The sequence below is a fragment of the Heptranchias perlo genome, unplaced genomic scaffold (assembly GCF_035084215.1).
Source record: "Heptranchias perlo isolate sHepPer1 unplaced genomic scaffold, sHepPer1.hap1 HAP1_SCAFFOLD_56, whole genome shotgun sequence".
NCBI classification, from domain to species: Eukaryota; Metazoa; Chordata; class Chondrichthyes; order Hexanchiformes; family Hexanchidae; genus Heptranchias; species Heptranchias perlo.
In genome coordinates this window covers 1903781-1921477 of record NW_027139581.1, presented here as the reverse complement: position 1 = coordinate 1921477, position 17697 = coordinate 1903781, and the positions used below count along the sequence as shown (strand labels likewise).

General features: G+C 47.0%; 1 protein-coding gene across 1 annotated transcript; it reads right to left on the bottom strand.

Annotated features, from left to right (window-relative positions):
- Positions 1–623: 623 nt before the first annotated feature.
- Positions 624–15851, bottom strand: LOC137315815 (zinc finger protein 239-like). Its single transcript, XM_067980295.1, has 2 exons — positions 15827–15851; positions 624–3173 (listed from the first exon to the last, which is right to left on the bottom strand). Exon 2 carries the CDS (start codon positions 1825–1827, stop codon positions 1339–1341), a length of 489 nt encoding a protein of 162 aa, XP_067836396.1. The 5' UTR covers positions 1828–3173; positions 15827–15851; the 3' UTR covers positions 624–1338.
- Between the last annotated feature and the right edge of the window lie 1846 nt (positions 15852–17697).

Here is a 17697-nt window from a genome sequence, read left to right as displayed (position 1 = left end):
TGCCACTTTTCTGCCCACCTGACCAGTCCATTGATATCTTCCTGCAGTCTACAGCTTTCCTCCTCACTACCAACCACACGGCCAATTTATGTATCATCTGCAAACTTCTTGATCAAGTCCTCCACATTCAAGTGTAAATCATTAATATATACCACAAAAAGCAAGGGACCTCGTACTGAGCCTTGAGGAACCCCACTGGAAACAGCCTTCCAGTTGCAAAAACATCCGTCAACCATCACCCTTTGCTTCCTGCCACTGAGCCAATTTTGGATCTGACTCGCCACTTGCCCTTTGATCCCAAGGGATTTTACTTTTTTGACCAGTCTGCCATGTGGGACCTTGTCAAAAGACTTGCTAAAATCCATGTATACTGCATCAAACGCGTTGCCCTCATCGACAATCCTTGTTACCTCCTCATAAGAGTCAATCAAGTTAGTCAGACACGACATTCCCTGAACAAATCCATGCTGACTGTCCTTGATTAATCCGTGCCTTTCTAAATGACGATTAATTCTGTCCCTCAGAATTGTTTCCAATCATTTGCCCACCACCGAGGTTCGGCTGACTGGCCTGTAATTACTCAGTCTATCCCTTTCTCCCTTTTTAAACAATGGTACACTGTATTTAAAAGAAAGCTGATTTATTTGAGACTGATACAGAATATTAAATTCCAGCCCAGTTATAGGGGTTATTATCAGAAACAAACCCTGTGGAAATGCATAAAGAGATACCTGACCATATTAACTCTCTCTAATACACCGAACCCACAAATGTAGAAATGCATGATGGATATTTGACCATATTAACTGACCAGCTAATTCAATGTAAAGCTCACAGAATAGTTTCTCATGAAAAACACACAGAAGCACAATTGTGTTATTACTTTGGGCTCTCTCTCATGCTGATAACTGTCTGACTAACAGAAATGAATGACCATATAGCCTTGAGACTAGGTACAGACTCACTGATATTAAGGACAGTTTCTGAGGGAAAAGCACTTTCCCAGGCCTGTGTCCAAAATCACCAGACGGCCATGGGAACCAGAGGGTGGGTTCCCTATTTTGATTGACTAACTACCTGAACCAATAAAGAATGTATGTGTACGCCCATATTCCATGACAGGTGGGCGTTGTTAATGAACTGTATAAACGTGAGCTGTTTCTTGAACTCAGCGAAGACGTATCATCAACCAGTGTTTGAGGGACACTTCCTCTTGTACGAGTTTCTTCATAAACTCTTGCTTGTCTGAATGAAGTGATTGGGAGTTGATGCATTGTATATAATAGGTAATATTAAGTTTAAGTTTTCGACAACCCCAACGATCAGAATGAACATGGTTCAGTCCTGGATGTGATTAACAACAGAATCCAACTCCTGTGGTAACATGTGAACTCGCTGGTGTGACTGCAGGTTGGTTGACTGAGTGAATCCCTTCCCACAAATGGAGCAGGTGAACGGCCTCTCCCCAGTGTGAACTCGCTGGTGAATCAGCAGGTTGGTTGGCTGAGTGAATCTCTTCCCACAAACGGAGCAGGTGAACGGCCTCTCCCCGGTGTGAACTCGCTGGTGAATCAGCAGGTTGGTTGACTGAGTGAATCCCTTCCCACACACGGAGCAGGTAAACGGCCTCTCCCCAGTGTGAGTACATTGGTGTCTCAGTAGAGCATTCCTGCTTTTAAACCTCTTCTCACAGTCAGAACATTTAAAAGGTCTCTTATCAGTGTGAACAAGTTGGTGTTCAATGAGACTGGATGAACAAGTGAATCCCTTCCCACACACGGAGCAGGTGAACGGTCTCTCCCCAGTGTGAACTCGCTGGTGTTTCATCCAGTCGCCTGAATGAGTGAATCCCTTTCCACACTCTGCGCAGATGAACGGCCTCTCCCCGGTGTGAACTCGCTGGTGTCTCAGCAGGGCGGATGACTGAGTGAATCCCTTCCCACATGCGGAGCAGGTAAACGGCCTCTCCCCAGTGCGAGTACATTGGTGTCTCAGTCGAGCATTCCTGCTTTTAAACCTCTTCTCACAGTCAGAACATTTGAAAGGTCTCTTATCAGTGTGAACAAGTTGGTGTTCAATGAGACTGGATGAACAAGTGAATCCCTTCCCACACACGGAGCAGGTGAACGGTCTCTCCCCAGTGTGAACTCGCTGGTGTTTCAGCCGGTCGGCTGAATGAGCGAATCCCTTCCCACACACGGAGCAGGTGAACGGCCTCTCCCCGGTGTGAACTCGCTGGTGTCTGAGCAGGGCGGATGACTGAGCGAATCCCTTCCCACACACGGAGCAGGGAAACGGCCTCTCCCCAGTGTGAACTCGCTGGTGTCTGAGCAGGGCGGCTGACTGAGCGAAACCCTTCCCACACTCTGCGCAGGTGAACGGCCTCTCCCCGGTGTGAACTCGCTGGTGTCTCAGCAGGGTGGATGACTGAGTGAATCCCTTCCCACACACGGAGCAGGTAATCGGCCTCTCCCCAGTGTGAGTACGTTCGTGTCTCAGTAGAGCATTCCTGCTTTTAAACCTCTTCTCACAGTCAGAACATTTAAAAGGTCGCTTATCACTGTGAACAAGTTGGTGTGAAATGAGGCTGGATGAACAAGTGAATCCTTTCCCACACACGGAGCAGGTGAACGGCCTCGCCCCAGTGTGAACTCGCTGGTGTTTCAGCAGGGTGGATGACTGAGTGAATCCCTTCCCATATGAGGAGCAGGTAAACGGCCTCTCCCCAGTGTGACTGCGTCGATGAGTTTCCAGCTGGGATGGGTAATTGAATCCCTTCCCACAGTCCCCACATTTCCACGGTTTCTCCGTGGTCCGGGTGTCCTTGTGTCTCTCCAGGTTGGACGATCAGTTGAAGCCTCGTCCACATACAGAACACGTGGACGGTTTCTCCCCGCTGTGAATGGTGCGATCTTTTTTCAGGCTGTGTAACTGGTTAAAGCTCTTTCCACACTCAGTGCACTGGAACACTCTCACTCGGGTGTGTGTGTCTCGGTGATTTTACAGTCACACTGATGTTTGAAATCTTTTCCCACAGACAGAACAGACAAACATTTCTCCTTCCACATTCAAAGGCCGATGATATTCAGGTCCTGATGAATCGAGTGACTCGGTCAGATTGACATGAGGTTTGGTTTGAGTTTCCAGTCTGTGAATCCTCCCCTTCCAATCCCCTGTAAAAGGAGTTTACAAAAGTCCTCACTGTAAATACAGGATAGAAATTCAGAACAGAAAATTCTCGTTTCTACAGAATATTCTTCCCGCTCATTCCCACAGACTGCAAATCCCAATCCCACACACTCTCCCTCCTCCCTGTGCTGAAATCCAAACCCATCGCACCATCCCCAACATATTTCATTCCATCTGAGTTAACTCTCCCTCCCGCTGAAGGTGCTGACTCTGGCTGGGTTCAGATCTGCACCCACTGGTTCGTCTCTCTCTCCTCCCCTGAAGGTGCTGACTCTGACTGGGTTCAGTTCCACACTCACTGGTTCCCCTCTCTCTCTCTCTCTCTCTCTCTCTCTCCCCTGAAGGTGCGGACTCTGACTGGGTTCAGTTCCACACTCACTGGTTCCCCTCTCTCTCCTCCCCTGAAGGTGCTGACTCTGACTGGGTTCAGTTCTACACTCACTGGTTCCCCTCACTCTCTCCCCTGAAGGTGCTGACACTTCCTGGGTTCAGATCTGCACTCACTGGTTCCACTCTCTCTCCTGCCCTGAAGGTGCTGACTCTGGCTGGGTTCAGTTCCACACTCACTGGTTCCATTCTCTCTCCTCCCCTGAAGGTACTGACTCTGACTGGGTTCAGTTCCACACTCACTGGTTCCCCTCCCTCTCCTCCCCTGAAGGTGTTGACTCTGACTGGGTTCAGTTCTACATTCTCTGGTGCCCCTCTCTCTCCTCCCCTGAAGGTGCTGACTCTGACTGGGTTCAGTTCGACACTCACTGGTTCCCCTCTCTCTCCTCCCCTGAAGGTGCTGACTGACTGGGTTCAGTTCCACACTCACTGGTTACCCTCTCTCCTCCCCTGAATGTGCTGACTCTGACTGGGTTCAGTTCGACACTCACTGGTTCCCCTCTCTCTCCTCCCTGAAGGTGCTGACTCTGACTGAGTTCAGTTCTACACTCACTGGTTCCCCTCTCTCCTCCCCTGAAGGTGCTGACTCTGAATGGGTTCAGTTCCACACTCACTGGTTCCCCTCTCTCTCCTCCCCTGAAGGTGCTGACTCTGACTGGGTTCAGTTCTACACTCACTGGTTCCCCTCTCTCTCCTCCCCTGAAGGTGCTGACTCTGACTGGGTTCAGTTCTACACTCACTGGTTCCCCTCTCTCTCCTCCCCTGAAGGTGCTGACTCTGACTGGATTCAGTTCTACAGTCACTGGTTCCCCTCTCGCTCCTCCCCTGAAGGTGCTGACTCTGACTGGGTTCAGTTCTGCACTCACTGGTTCCCCTCTCTCTCCTCCCTGAAGGTGCTGACTCTGACTGGGTTCAGTTCTACACTCACTGGTTCCCCTCTCTCTCCTCCCCTGAAGGTGCTCACACTGACTGGGTTCAGTTCTACACTCACTGGTTCCCCTCTCTCTCCTCCCCTGAAGGTGCTGACTCTGACTGGGTTCAGTTCAACACTCACTGGTTCCCCTCTCTCTCCTCCCTGAAGGTGCTGACTCTGACTGGGTTCAGGTCTGCACTCACTGGTTCCCCTCTCTCTCCTCCCCTGAAGTTACTGACTCTGTCTGTGTCTTCCAAACACTCTGTCCCTCCCTATATACTGTCCATCTGCAACATCTCCCAATTTTGGTGATGGGCTCTCCTTGACCTATCTCCAATTCTCCCTCTTATACAAACGCTCACGAACACATCCCAATTTTTCTTTGAATGAGACGCTCTGTGACCCGTAACCATTTCTACTTCCTTGACAGACGTTCCCTGATCCATCATCATTCAGGTCTGGTTTTGAGCAGGTGGGGCGGGGCGGGGGAGGAGGAAAGAGATAATGTTCACTCTTTTATATTGGGGTCTGGGGATAATGTTCACTGTTTTATATTGGGGTCTGGGGGGATAATGTTCACTGTTTTATATTGGGGTCTGGGGGGGGATAATGTTCACTGTTTTATATTGGGGTCTGGGGGGATAATGTTCACTGTTTTATATTGGGGTCTGGGGGGATAATGTTCACTGTTTTGTATTGGGGTCTGGGAGGGATAATGTTCACTGTTTTATATTGGGGTCTGGGGGGGATAATGTTCACTGTTTTATATTGGGGTCTGGGGGGATAATGTTCACTGTTTCATATTGGGGTCAGGGGGGGATAATGTTCACTGTTTTATATTGGGGTCTGGGGGGATAATGTTCACTGTTTTATATTGGGGTCTGGGGGATAATGTTCACTGTTTTATATTGGGGTCTGGGGGGGATAATGTTCACTGTTTTATATTGGGGTCTGGGGGGGATAATGTTCACTGTTTTATATTGGGGTCTGGGGGGGATAATGTTCACTGTTTTATATTGGGGTCTGGGGGGGATAATGTTCACTGTTTTATATTGGAGTCTGGGGGGGATTATGTTCACTGTTTCATATTGGGGTCAGGGGGGGATAATGTTCACTGTTTTATATTGGGGTCTGGGGAGGATAATGTTCACTGTTTTATATTGGGGTCTGGGGGGATAATGTTCACTGTTTCATATTGGGGTCTGGGGGGGATAATGTTCACTGTTTTAAATTGGGGTCTGGGGGGGATAATGTTCACTGTTTTATATTGGGGTCTGGGGGGATAATGTTCACTGTTTTAAATTGGGGTCTGGGGGGGATAATGTTCACTGTTTTATATTGGGGTCTGGGGGATAATGTTCACTGTTTTATATTGGGGTCTGGGGGGATAATGTTCACTGTTTTATATTGGGGTCTGGGGGGGATAATGTTCACTGTTTTAAATTGGGGTCTGGGGGGGATAATGTTCATTGTTTTATATTGGGGTCTGGGGGACAATGTTCACTGTTTTATATTGGGGTCTGGGGGGGATAATGTTCACTGTTTTATATTGGGGTCTGGGGGGGATAATGCTCATAGTTTTATATTGGGGTCTGGGGGGGGATAATGTTCACTGTTTTATATTGGGGTCTGGGGGGGGATAATGTTCATAGTTTTATATTGGAGTCTGGGGGGGATAATGTTCACTGTTTTATATTGGGGTCTGGGGGGGATAATGTTCACTGTTTTATATTGGGGTCTGGGGGGGATAATGTTCACTGTTTTATATTGGGGTCTGGGGGGATAATGTTCACTGTTATATGTTGGGGTCTGGGGGATAATGTTCACTGTTTTATATTGGGGTCTGGGGGGGGATAATGTTCACTGTTTTATATTGGGGTCTGGGGGGATAATGTTCACTGTTTTATATTGGGGTCTGGGGGGATAATGTTCACTGTTTTATATTGGGGTCTGGGGGGATAATGTTCACTGTTTTATATTGGGGTCTGGGGGGGACAATGTTCACTGTTTCATATTGGGGTCTGGGGGGATAATGTTCACTGTTTTATATTGGGGTCTGGGGGGATAATGTTCACTGTTTTATATTGGGGTCTGGAGGCGAAAATGTTCACTGTTTTATATTGGGGTCTGGGGGGATAATGTTCACTGTTTTATATTGGGGTCTGGGGGCGATAATGTTCACTGTTTTATATTGGGGTCTGGGGGGGATAATGTTCACTGTTTTATATTGGGGTCTGGGGGGGATAATGTTCACTGTTTTATATTGGGGTCTGGGGGGGATAATGTTCACTGTTTTATATTGGGGTCTGGGGGGGGATAATGTTCACTGTTTTATATTGGGGTCTGGGGGGATAATGTTCACTGTTTTATATTGGGGCCTGGGGGGATAATGTTCACTGTTTTATATTGGGGTCTGGGGGGGACAATGTTCACTGTTTTATATTGGGGTCTGGGGGGATAATGTTCACTGTTTTATATTGGGGTCTGGGGGGGATAATGTTCACTGTTTTATATTGGGGTCTGGGGGCGAAAATGTTCACTGTTTTATATTGGGGTCTGGGGGGATAATGTTCACTGTTTTATATTGGGGTCTGGAGGCGATAATGTTCACTGTTTCATATTGGGGTCTGGGGGGGATAATGTTCACTGTTTTATATTGGGGTCTGGGGGGGATAATGTTCACTGTTTTATATTGGGGTCTGGGGGGGATAATGTTCACTGTTTTATATTGGGGTCTGGGGGGATAATGTTCACTGTTTTATATTGGGGTCTGGGGGGGATAATGTTCACTGTTTTATATTGGGGTCTGGGGGGGATAATGTTCACTGTTTTCTATTGGGGTCTGGGGGCGATAATGTTCACTGTTTTATATTGTGGTCTGGGGGGATAATGTTCACTGTTTTCTGTTGGGGTCTGGGGGTGATAATGTTCACTGTTTTATATTGGGGTCTGGGGGTGATAATGTTCACTGTTTTATATTGGGGTCTGGGGGGGATAATGTTCATTGTTTTATATTGGGGTCTGGGGATAATGTTCACTGTTTTATATTGGGGTCTGGGGATAATGTTCACTGTTTTATATTGGGGTCTGGGGGGGATAATGTTCACTGTTTTATATTGGTGTCTGGGGATAATGTTCACTGTTTTATATTGGGGTCTGGGGGGGATAATGTTCACTGTTTTATATTGGGGTCTGGGGGGATAATGTTCACTGTTTTCTATTGGGGTCTGGGGGGATAATGTTCACTGTTTTATATTGGGGTCTGGGGGGATAATGTTCACTGTTTTCTGTTGGGTTCTGGGGGGGATAATGTTCACTGTTTTATATTGGGGTCTGGGGGGGATAATGTTCACTGTTTTATATTGGGGTCTGGGGGGGATAATGTTCACTGTTTTATATTGGGGTCTGGGGGGGATAATGTTCACTGTTTTATATTGGGGTCTGGGGGATAATGTTCGCTGTTTTATATTGGGGTCTGGGGGATAATGTTCACTGTTTTATATTGGGGTCTGGGGGGATAATGTTCACTGTTTCATATTGGGGTCTGGGGGATAATGTTCGCTGTTTTCTATTGGGGTCTGGGGGGATAATGTTCACTGTTTTATATTGGGGTCTGGGCGGGATAATGTTCACTGTTCTATATTGGGGTCTGGGGGGGATAATGTTCACTGTTTTATATTGGGGTCTGGGGGGGATAATGTTCACTGTTTTATATTGGGGTCTGGGGGCGGATAATGTTCACTGTTTTATATTGTGGTCTGGGGGGATAATGTTCACTGTTTTCAGTTGGGGTCTGGGGGGGATAATGTTCACTGTTTTCTATTGGGGTCTGGGGGGATAATGTTCACTGTTTTATATTGGGGTCTGGGGGGATAATGTTCACTGTTTTATATTGGGGTCTGGGGGGATAATGTTCACTGTTTTATATTGGGGTCTGGGGGATAATGTTCGCTGTTTTATATTGGGGTCTGGGGGGATAATGTTCACTGTTTTATATTGGGGTCTGGGCGGGATAATGTTCACTGTTTTATATTGGGGTCTGGGGGGGATAATGTTCACTGTTTTATATTGGGGTCTGGGGGGATAATGTTCACTGTTTTATATTGGGGTCTGGGGGGGATAATGTTCACTGTTTTATATTGGGGTCTGGGGGGATAATGTTCACTGTTTTATATTGGGGTCTGGGGGATAATGTTCACTGTTTTATATTGGGGTCTGGGGGGATAATGTTCACTGTTTTATATTGGGGTCTGGGGGGATAATGTTCACTGTTTTATATTGGGGTCTGGGGGGGGATAATGTTCACTGTTTTATATTGGGGTCTGGGGGGGATAATGTTCACTGTTTTATATTGTGGTCTGGGGGGATAATGTTCACTGTTTTCTGTTGGGGTCTGGGGGTATAATGTTCACTGTTTTATATTGGGGTCTGGGGGTGATAATGTTCACTGTTTTATATTGGGGTCTGGGGGGGGATAATGCTCACTGTTTTATATTGGGGTCTGGGGGGATAATGTTCACTGTTTTATATTGGGGTCTGGGGGCGATAATGTTCACTGTTTTATATTGGGGTCTGGGGATAATGTTCACTGTTTTATATTGGGGTCTGGGGGGGATAATGTTCACTGTCTTATATTGGGGTCTGGGGATAATGTTCACTGTTTTATATTGGGGTCTGGGGGGGATCATGTTCACCGATTTATATTGGGGTCTGGGGGGATACTGTTCACTGTTTTATATTGGGGTCTGTGGATAATGTTCACTGTTTTATATTGGGGTCTGGGGGGGGGATAATGTTCACTGTTTTGTCTTGGGGTCTGGGGGGGGATAATGTTCACTGTTTTATATTGGGGTCTGGGGGATAATGTTCGCTGTTTTATATTGGGGTCTGGGGGGGATAATGTTCACTGTTTGATATTGAGGTCTGGGGATAATGTTCACTGTTTTATATTGGGGTCTGGGGGGATAATGTTCACTGTTTTATATTGGGGTCTGGGGATAATGTTCACTGTTTTATATTGGGGTCTGGGGGGTTAATGTTCAGTGTTTCATATTGGGGTCTGGGGATAATGTTCACTGTTTTATGTTGGGGTCTGGGGGGGATAATGTTCACTGTTTGATATTGGGGTCTGGGGATAATGTTCACTGTTTTATATTGGGGTCTGGGTGGATAATGTTCACTGTTTTATATTGGGGTCTGGGTGGATAATGTTCACTGTTTTATATTGGGGTCTGGGTGGATAATGTTCACTGTTTTATATTGGGGTCTGGGGGGATAATGTTCACTGTTTTATATTGGGGTCTGGGGGGATAATGTTCACTGTTTTATATAGGGGTCTGTGGGGGATAATGTTCACTGTTTTATATTGGGGTCTGGGGGGGATAATGTTCACTGTTTTATATTGGGATCTGGGGGGGATAATGTTCACTGTTTTATATTGGGGTCTGGGGGGGATAATGTTCACTGTTTTATATTGGGGTCTGGGGGGGATAATGTTCACTGATTATATTGGGGTCTGGGGATAATGTTCACTGTTTTATATTGGGGTCTGGGGGGATAATGTTCACTGTTTTATATTGGGGTCTGGGGGGTATAATGTTCACTGTTTTCTATTGGGATCTGGGGGGACAATGTTCACTGTTTTATATTGAGGTCTGGGGATAATGTTCACTGTTTTCTATTGGGGTCTGGGGGGACAATGTTCACTGTTTTATATTGGGGTCTGGGGGGATAATGTTCACTGTTTTATATTGGGGTCTGGGTGGATAATGTTCACTGTTTTATATTGGGGTCTGGGGGGGATAATGTTCACTGTTTTATATTGAGGTCTGGGGATAATGTTCACTGTTTTATATTGGGGTCTGGGGGGGATAATGTTCACTGTTTTCTATTGGGGTCTGGGGGGTATAATGTTCACTGTTTTATATTGGGGTCTGGGGGGGATAATGTTCACTGTTTTATATTGAGGTCTGGGGATAATGTTCACTGTTTTATATTGGGGTCTGGGGGGGATAATGTTCACTGTTTTCTATTGGGGTCTGGGGGGATAATGTTCACTGTTTTATATTGGGGTCTGGGGGGACAATGTTCACTGTTTTATATTGGGGTCTGGGGGGACAATGTTCACTGTTTTATATTGGGGTCTGGGGGGATAATGTTCACTGTTTTATATTGGGGTCTGGGGGGGATAACGTTCACTGTTTTATATTGAGGTCTGGGGATAATGTTCACTGTTTTATATTGGGGTCTGGGGGGGATAATGTTCACTGATTATATTGGGGTCTGGGGATAATGTTCACTGTTTTATATTGGGGTCTGGGGGGATAATGTTCACTGTTTTATATTGGGGTCTGGGGGGTATAATGTTCACTGTTTTCTATTGGGATCTGGGGGGACAATGTTCACTGTTTTATATTGAGGTCTGGGGATAATGTTCACTGTTTTCTATTGGGGTCTGGGGGGACAATGTTCACTGTTTTATATTGGGGTCTGGGGGGATAATGTTCACTGTTTTATATTGGGGTCTGGGTGGATAATGTTCACTGTTTTATATTGGGGTCTGGGGGGGATAATGTTCACTGTTTTATATTGAGGTCTGGGGATAATGTTCACTGTTTTATATTGGGGTCTGGGGGGGATAATGTTCACTGTTTTCTATTGGGGTCTGGGGGGTATAATGTTCACTGTTTTATATTGGGGTCTGGGGGGGATAATGTTCACTGTTTTATATTGAGGTCTGGGGATAATGTTCACTGTTTTATATTGGGGTCTGGGGGGGATAATGTTCACTGTTTTCTATTGGGGTCTGGGGGGATAATGTTCACTGTTTTATATTGGGGTCTGGGGGGACAATGTTCACTGTTTTATATTGGGGTCTGGGGGGACAATGTTCACTGTTTTATATTGGGGTCTGGGGGGATAATGTTCACTGTTTTATATTGGGGTCTGGGGGGGATAACGTTCACTGTTTTATATTGAGGTCTGGGGATAATGTTCACTGTTTTCTATTGGGGTCTGGGGGGATAATGTTCACTGTTTTATATTGTGGTCTGGGGGGATAATGTTCACTGTTTTCTGTTGGGGTCTGGGGGGTATAATGTTCACTGTTTTATATTGGGGTCTGGGGGGGATAATGTTCACTGTTTTATATTGAGGTCTGGGGATAATGTTCACTGTTTTCTGTTGGGGTCTGGGGGGGATAATGTTCACTGTTTTATATTCGGGTCTGGGGGGGATAATGTTCACTGATTATATTGGGGTCTGGGGATAATGTTCACTGTTTTATATTGGGGTCTGGCGGGGATAATGTTCACTGTTTTATATTGGGGTCTGGGGGATAATGTTCACTGTTTGATATTGGGGTCTGGGGGGTTAATGTTCAGTGTTTTATATTGGGGTCTGGGGGGATAATGTTCACTGTTTTATATTGGGGTCTGGGGATAATGTTCACTGTTTTATATTGGGGTCTGGCGGGGATAATGTTCACTGTTTTATATTGGGGTCTGGGGGGGATAATGTTCACTGTTTTATATTGGGGTCTGTGGGGGATAATGTTCACTGTTTTATATTGGGGTCTGAGGGGATAATGTTCACTGTTTTATATTGGGGTCTGTGGGGGATAATGTTCACTGTTTCATATTGGGGTCTGTGGGGGATAATGTTCACTGTTTAATATTGGGGTCTGGGGGGGATAATGTTCACTGTTTTATATTGGGGTCTGTGGGGGATAATGTTCACTGTTTAATATTGGGGTCTGGGGGGGATAATGTTCACTGTTTTATATTGGGGTCTGAGGGGATAATGTTCAGTGTTTTATATTGGGGTCTGGCGGGGATAATGTTCACTGTTTTATATTGGGGCCTGTGGGGGATAATGTTCACTGTTTTATATTGGGGTCTGAGGGGATAATGTTCAGTGTTTTATATTGGGGTCTGAGGGGATAATGTTCACTGTTTTATATTGGGGTCTGGTGATAATGTTCACTGTTTAATATTGGGGTCTGGGGGGATAATGTTCACTGTTTTATATTGGGGTCTGGGGGGATAATGTTCACTGTTTTATATTGGGGTCTGGTGATAATGTTCACTGTTTAATATTGGGGTCTGAGGGGATAATGTTCAGTGTTTTATATTGGGGTCTGGGGGGGATAATGTTCACTGTTTTATATTGGGGTCTGGGGGGATAATGTTCACTGTTTTATATTGGGGTCTGGGGGTGATAATGTTCACTGTTTTATATTGGGGTCTGGGGATGATGTTCACTGTTTTATATTGGGGTCTGGGGGGGATAATGTTCACTGTTTTATATTGGGGTCTGGCGGGGATAATGTGCACTGTTTTATATTGGGGTCTGGGGGATAATGTTCGCTGTTTTATATTGGGGTCTGGGGGGGATAATGTTCGCTGTTTTATATTGGGGTCTGGGGGGGATAATGTTCACTGTTTTTTTGGGGGTCTGGGGGGATAATGTTCACTGTTTTATATTGGGGTCTGGGGGGATAATGTTCACTGTTTTATATTGGGGTCTTGGGGGGATAATGTTCACTGTTTTATATTGGGGTCTGGGGGATAATGTTCACTGTTTTATATTGGGGTCTGGGGGGATAATGTTTACTGTTTTATATTGGGGTCTGGGGGGATAATGTTCACTGTTTTATATTGGGGTCTGGGGATAATGTTCACTGTTTTATATTGGGGTCTGGGGGGGATAATGTTCACTGTTTTATATTGGGGTCTGGGGATAATGTTCGCTGTTTTGTATTGGGGTCTGGGGGGGATAATGTTCACTGTTTTATATTGGGGTCTGGGGATAATGTTCACTGTTTTATATTGGGGTCTGGGGGGGATAATGTTCACTGCTTTATATTGGGGTCCGGGGGGGATAATGTTCAATGTTTTATATTGGGGTCTGGGGGGATAATATTCACTGTTTTATATTGGCGTCTGGGGGAGGATAATGTTCACTGTTTTATATTGGGGTCTGGGGATAATGTTCGCTGTTTTATATTGGGGTCTGGGGGGATAATATTTACTGTTTTATATTGGGGTCTGGGGGGATAATGTTCACTGTTTTATATTGGGGTCTGGGGGGATAATGTTCACTGTTTTATATTGGGGTCTGGGGCGGCACTCGGTGTTTTCGCAAGTCTGCGTCTCCTGCGCCTGCTCAGCTCACACTGTCCATCAATGGGCCTCTCCCACCCCTCAGCTCACACTGTCCAACAATGGACCTCTCCCACCCCTCAGCTCACACTGTCCAACAATGGGCCTCTCCCACCCCTCAGCTCACACTGTCCAACAATGGGCCTCTCCCACCCCTCAGCTCACACTGTCCAACAATGGGCCTCTCCCACCCCTCAGCTCACACTGTCCAACAATGGGCCTCTCCCACCCCTCAGCTCACACTGTCCAACAATGGGCCTCTCCCACCCCTCAGCTCACACTGTCCAACAATGGGCCTCTCCCACCTCTCTCTGAGTGGCTTTCAACAGATGGAACCCTGTGGGGTGGAGCAAACATTTCAACATTTGTTCGTGAAATGGATGAATTCAGGACAGACAGCAGGGATTATTTGAGGAATAACACAGTGTGGTGATAAAGGGAATGCAGTGGGTGTTGTGTGGATGGATTGTCTGAAGGTGTTTGAGAAGGTGCCGCACAGGAGGCTTGTTGATAAAATTAAGGTTCACGGAATTGAAGGGAGTGGGGCAGTGTGGACAGGAAGTTGGGGAAAGGGCAGAAAACAGAGAGTCGTGGATAATGGATATTGTTCAGACTGGAGGGATGTAAACAGTGGTGTCCCCCAGGGTCAGTGTTGGGCCCATTGCTCTTCTCAATACAGGGAAATGATCTGGGCTCGGGTATATAGGGCACAAGATGAAAATCTCCAGATAATTCAAATGCCACCAAGATAGTGAGTGTGGGGAACTGTGAAGAGGACTGGAATTTATTATCCAGTGTCACGGACACTGGATAATAAATTGGACAGATAGATGGCAGATGAAATTTAATGCAGAGAAATGTGAAGTGATACATTTTGGGGAGAGGAAAAGTGAGAGGCTCCGTTGATAAAGCTGTTCAGAAACTATATCCCAGATTTTAATAAATAGGGGTGAATAGTGTTAATCATTGGTTATTGATTGCTGTACACTGTCCCAAACACTCCCAGGGCAGGTACAACACGGGTTAGATACAGAGCAAAGCTCCCTCGACACTGTCCCATCAAACACTCCCAGGGCAGGTACAGCACGGGTTAGATGCAGAGTAAAGCTCCCTCTACACTGTCCCATCAAACACTCCCAGGGCAGGTACAGCACGGGTTAGATACAGAGTAAAGCTCCCTCTGCACTGTCCCAAACACTCGCAGGGCAGGTACAGCACGGGTTAGATACAGAGTAAAGCTCCCTCTACACTGTCCCATCAAACACTCCCAGGGCAGGTACAGCACGGGTTAGATACAGAGTAAAGCTCCCTCTACACTGTCCCATCAAACACTCCCAGGGCAGGTACAGCACGGGTTAGATACAGAGTAAAGCTCCCTCTACACTGTCCCATCAAACACTCCCAGGGCAGGTACAGCACGGGTTAGATACAGAGTAAAGCTCCCTCTGCACTGTCCCATCAAACACTCCCGGGGCAGGTACAGCACGGGTTAGATACAGAGTAAAGCTCCCTCTACACTGTCCCATCAAACACTCCCAGGGCAGGGACAGCACGGGTTAGATACAGAGTAAAGCTCCCTCTACACTGTCCCATCAAACACTCCCGGGGCAGGTACAGCACGGGTTAGATACAGAGTAAAGCTCCCTCTACACTGTCCCATCAAACACTCCCAGGGCAGGTACAGCACGGGTTAGATACAGAGTAAAGCTCCCTCTACACTGTCCCATCAAACACTCCCAGGGCAGGTACAGCACGGGTTAGATACAGAGTAAAGCTCCCTCTACACTGTCCCATCAAACACTCCCAGGGCAGGTACAGCACGGGTTAGATACAGAGTAAAGCTCCCTCTACACTGTCCCATCAAACAATCCCAGGGCAGGTACAGCACGGGTTGAGATTCTGAGTGAAATATCCTGAAGCCCCGCCCACTCTGTTCCTGTACCAAGATGGCCGCGCATGCGCAGTGACGCTCCATCCTCCTGTACCAAGATGGCGGCCGGTTACCCCGGTAACCCGGGCCTGTCTCCGAGGAGAAGTCCCGCAGTTGCCGTCCGGCTGCTCACACTCGGGACCAGAGGATCCGACTCGGGTCCTGCGGCCCCGCTCCATGTTTATAAGCCGTGGGGCGCGGCCTCCGCCCGGTTTCTCAGTGTCCTGTCCCCGGCCCCCCGCCTACCTGCTCCCGACCCTCCGACTCCGTCTGGCGACCGCGCAGAGCTTCTCCCGCGCCTGCGCGCTGGGCTCCTGGAGACGTCAGAACCGAGGCCCCGCCCCCACCCACTGGCCCCGCCCCCTCATGGAGCTGCTCCCTCGCGCGAGGCCCCGCTGGTTTTGGGCGGAATGAGACCGCGCGCTGTTCCTCCTCCCACTGCCTGTGGGAATGGGGCAGATATTTAAAGGGACAGGCACTCCCCTTTGATTATAGTTAAAGGTAAGGAATCTTACAACACCAGGTTATAGTCCAACAAATTTATTTTAAAATCAAAAGCTTTCGGAGATTATCTCCTTCGTCAGATGAATGAATGAAAAGGTTCTCAAATCGCATATCTTATACTATGTTGGGACAGCATCACACCAATCAAAAGGTGTCGTTGTTCTTCAAACAGGCCAGTCACGGAGAACAGCACGTCCCAGTACACTGGATATAAATTGTGTCTATTACACAGGCAGGCAGAAAGAAACTCAAAATGGCAGAGAGAGAGAGAGAGAATTTTTAAAAACATATAAATTTTTCCCCCTTTTTGCTGGTGGGGTTACGTGTAGCGTGACATGAACCCAAGATCCCGGTTGAGGCCGTCCTCATGGGTGCGGAACTTGGCTATCAACTTCTGCTCGACGATTTTGCGTTGTCGTGTGTCTCGAAGGCCGCCTTGGAGAACGCTTACTCTCTCTGCCATTTTGGAACAAAGGCGAGTAAATGGAGTTGAGGTCCAGATCAGCCACCATCTAATAGAATGGTGGAACAAGCTGGAGGGTCTGAATGGCCTCCTCCTGTTCCCATGCTCATGAGTGATTAATGTTAGCGGTCTGGCAAGCACCACAAGTGGGGTCTAATCGCGTCGACCCCGCCCCCCACAACAGCTTGTTTCAACAACAATTTGCCCCTGTGCAAGATCCTGCGGTAAACTTTAAAGAGGAGAGGTGTGAAATATTGGATAAGGTGAACATAACGAGAGAGGAAGTACTGGAAGGACTGGAATCCTTGATTGTTCATAAGTCACCAGGGCCGGATGGATTGTTTCCGAAGCTCTTGACGAAAGCCAGGGAGGAAATAGCGGATGCTCTGAGGATCATTTTCCAATCCTCACTAGATACAGGGGAGCTCCCGCAGGACTGGAATACTGCAAACGTCGTACCATTGTTTGAATAGGGTACGAGGGGAAGGCCGAACAATTATAGGCTGGTCAGTCTTACCTCGGTGGTGGGCAAACTATTAGAATCAATACTGAGAGATAGGATAAACTGTCACTTGGAAAGACATGGTTTAATCAGGGATAGTCAGCATGGATTTGTTCAGGGAAGGTCATGCCTGACAAATCTGATTGAATTCTTTGAGGAAGTGACAAGGAGGATTGATGAGGGTAGTGCAGTGGATGTTGTCTACCTGGAATTTGGTAAGGAATTTGACAAGGTCCCAAGTGGCAGACTGGTCAGAAAGGTAAAAGTCCATGGGATACAAGGAAATGTGGCAAATTGGATCCAAAAATTGGCTCAGTAACAGGAAACAAAGGGTCAAAGTCGATGGATGTCTTTGCGAATGGAAATCCGTTTCCGGTGGTGTGCCACGGGGCTCAGTGTTGGGTCCCTTGCAGTTTGTGGTATATATTAATGATTTGGACTTGAATATCGAGGGCATAATTCGCAAATTTGCAAGCAACACAAAAATTGGATGTGTGGTTGATAGTGAAGAGGATAGCTGTCGACTCCAAGAAGATATCAATGGGTTGGTGGTGTGGGCGGAAAAGTGGCAAATGGAGTTCAACCCGGAGAAGACTGGGGGGAACAACAGCACTTGGGGAAGGCAACCAGTAAAAGGGAATACGCAAT

Coding starts and splice junctions, on each gene's coding strand:
- LOC137315815 (XM_067980295.1), bottom strand. CDS start 1,827: ATGAAACACCAGCGAGTTCACACTGGGGAGAGACCGTTCACCTGCTCC.